Consider the following 2,898-nt stretch of genomic DNA (forward strand, 5'->3'; position numbering starts at 1 on the left):
GGGAAGACCTCCCGTAAAGGTAACTTCAGGGACACAGCTTTCTAGCCTGCCCAGCCTCACACAAGCGTAACTGCCTTGGTACCCATGAGGAAGGGGCTGGGGCTAGATGCGGGCCCTGGTGCCTCACCTGCCCTTCAGGATCCCGTGTGAGCTTCGTGCACTTTTTCCCCTTGCAGACCGACTGTCCCGACTTCCACTCAGAAAGGGTCATCAATGCGGCAGCAGGAGCCCAGGGGGGCACCGAGGTCAGCGTGGAGGTCATCTTTGAGCCCAGCCACCTGGGGGAGACCAAGGGCTCCCTGCTGCTGTCCTCGCTCACGGGCGGGGAGTACGTCATCCCTCTCTTTGGGATGGCGCTGCCCCCCAAGCCCCAGGGGCCCTTCTTGATTCGGGCCGGCTACAACATCATCATCCCCTTCAAGAACGTCTTCTACCAGACGGTGACCTTCTCCTTCATCGTGGAGAACCCGGCCTTCACCATCCGAGCCACTGACACCGTGCGGCCCAAGAAGATCAACAACATCACAGTCTTCTTCGAAGGGAACCCCTCTGGCAACAAGACGCCCGTCACCAGCAAGCTGATTGTGTCCTGCACTCCTGGGGAAGGCGGCGAGGCAATTAAGTGGGTGTACTATCTGAAGGGGATCACCCCGTAGCAGTAGCCAGGGTCAGCGGCCCCAGTGAGAAGCCACGTCCTCAGCCCTCCAGTCAACGGCATTGTTCTAGCCTGGCAAAATTGGACAATGGCGCCTCCTCGTTCAATCAGAGGAGACGCATCAAGAAAAGATAGATCCTGTACTAAAACACAGGCCCACACCCGACAGACCAGGACGCTGGCTCCCTGACAGCCCCTGAATTTAATTTCTGGACATTCCCCCCCGAAGCTCAGGAACACTGTCAAAATCACCATTTCCTAACAAAGCAGGTCACACCTGTGACCTTGCATCCGACAGCACTTGGCAGCTCATGATCTGGAGCACTGCTGGTTCTTTTGAAAACCCACTGCTTGACAGTCTTTAGACACGCCCCCATGCGTTAGAGTCGCATTCTGCTCTCACATAAAAGCCGAGCAAGTCACTCTTGTCAACATGATGGGCTTTGGAGCAGCCCGTGCTGGGAAGGGGCCAGGGACACTCCCCTGTGTGTCTGTCTTGACTTTTATATCATCCGTCTGAACCCCAAGTCTGCGTCTGCTGGTGGCCAGTTTCTGGCCTTGCACTAACCATAGCCCACCCCCCCACCTCCTGCCTCCCCCTCACCTGTGCTCAGCACTCAGCCTGCAGAGCAGGCGTGGTGGGGCAGAATCTCCTAGAACCAACCTGGTCCAGAACCACCTCCCACCTCACTCCCAGCAATGATTCACTTGGCCTTGAAGGTGTAAGCATCATATATTTTAATTTGTTTGAAAACATAGGCGGCAGCAGGGTGGAGGGTGAGGTGACAGACCCTCCTTCCCTCAGCCACTTGTACTGCAGCTGAGCTGACAGCTCCTTCCACAGAAAGGACCAGGCCCCGGTTTGATGGGCTTAAGCTGCAACTATCCTGTGGTGGTGTTCTAGAGCTGATGCGTGCATAAAAGGTGATGGTCTACATCAGTGCTTTCTCCAGCAAGGAAACTTCTCGGGGAAAGCACTAAAACTGCCCCCAACTCCACCTCTCTGGGGGAAGTGGGGCCATTCCCTCCGCCCAGAGACCTGCCTCCACAGCCTGCTCTTCCTTCGGTCCACATGTGTTGCCAGCACCACTTCCCTGCTGACCCCGCACAGGTATGCGCTGAAATAAAGACTGTTAAAGAGTGGCCCGGAGTGGGTTTGTTTCTGAGACACACGTCTGTGACTGAGGAGCCTCTTGTCTTTGCTCAGGAAAGACAAGGGAGGAGCTTTGGACTTAAAGGTGGGCAATGCTTTGGCCTCGGGTCTTTAGTAAGAATGTGGTTTCTTAGCAACTGAATCTAGAGTGTAATTTCAGGAGAAAAGCATCCCATCTGGTAAAAGCAGGTCTCTACTTTTTACAATGATGAAGCCCATTCCATTACGGCCCTTGGGAAATTCAGTTCACCTTTAAGAAAAAGTCAAAGCAAGAAGTAAGAAAGGAAAACAGATGGAGCATTATATTCAGTTATTAGATATGAGTCCATTGCAGACATCCAAATCATTCTGTCGATTTCATTTTTTCCCATAGTTTTGCATCAGCCATCACCAAAGTCCTAGCCCTAAACCTGGCAGAACAATTGGAAGAATCCTTGGCAATGCTACCTGTTATCCAGAAAAGAGGAGGAAACTATTAAGCAGTATGTTTTGTTAGGAGAGGAACCTGTATTAGGGACAGTTTTCAGATTATTGGTGGACCCCTCTGCGTTCATTGGATTCTGCTGGCAATGGTTTTAACCACTGTGGGAAAAATACCAGAAAAGGTAGGGGAAATTTTTTTTCCAGGATTTTTCTAGATATAATTCTTCGATGGCTTACTGGGTTTTACCAAAAAAAAAAAAAAAAAATCAAACCTGTGGCATAATGATTACGCTGTAGGCTGCGATCCAAATTATCAACAGTTGGAAACCAGCTCTTCCACGGGAGAGGCTTTCTACTCCCACAAAGAGTTGTAGTCTTTCATTGTGAATGAGGAGGAGTGTGGAGTGGAGACCCAAAGCCCATCTGTAGGGTGGAGGGGAGGAGACGAGCCAGTCAGGATGCAGTATAGCACCGATGAAACATACAACTTTCTTCTAGTTCTTTAATACTCCCCCCACCCCACTATCATGATCCCAATTCTACCTTACAAATCCGGCTAGTCCAGAGGACATACGGACACGGGTACAGATCAGAGCTGGAGACACAGGGAATCCAGGACAGAAAAACCCCTCAGAACCAATAATGAGAGCAGAGATACCAGGAAGGT

General features: G+C 51.4%; 1 protein-coding gene across 1 annotated transcript in view; it reads left to right on the plus strand.

Moving 5' to 3' along the window:
- Window positions 1–1,798, plus strand: part of HYDIN (HYDIN axonemal central pair apparatus protein) — a 402,419-nt gene extending 400,621 nt beyond the window's left edge. The window contains exon 86 of the mRNA XM_045293924.1: window positions 177–1,798. Within this exon, the coding sequence (XP_045149859.1) occupies window positions 177–656 (480 nt within the window). The 3' untranslated portion in view covers window positions 657–1,798. The remainder of the gene's footprint in view (window positions 1–176) is intronic.
- Window positions 1,799–2,898: the final 1,100 nt, after the last annotated feature.

Source organism: Echinops telfairi, unplaced genomic scaffold, assembly GCF_000313985.2.
Source record: "Echinops telfairi isolate 266 unplaced genomic scaffold, ASM31398v2 ScPeMD7_2291;HRSCAF=2852, whole genome shotgun sequence".
In the NCBI taxonomy this organism is placed as follows: domain Eukaryota; kingdom Metazoa; phylum Chordata; class Mammalia; order Afrosoricida; family Tenrecidae; genus Echinops; species Echinops telfairi.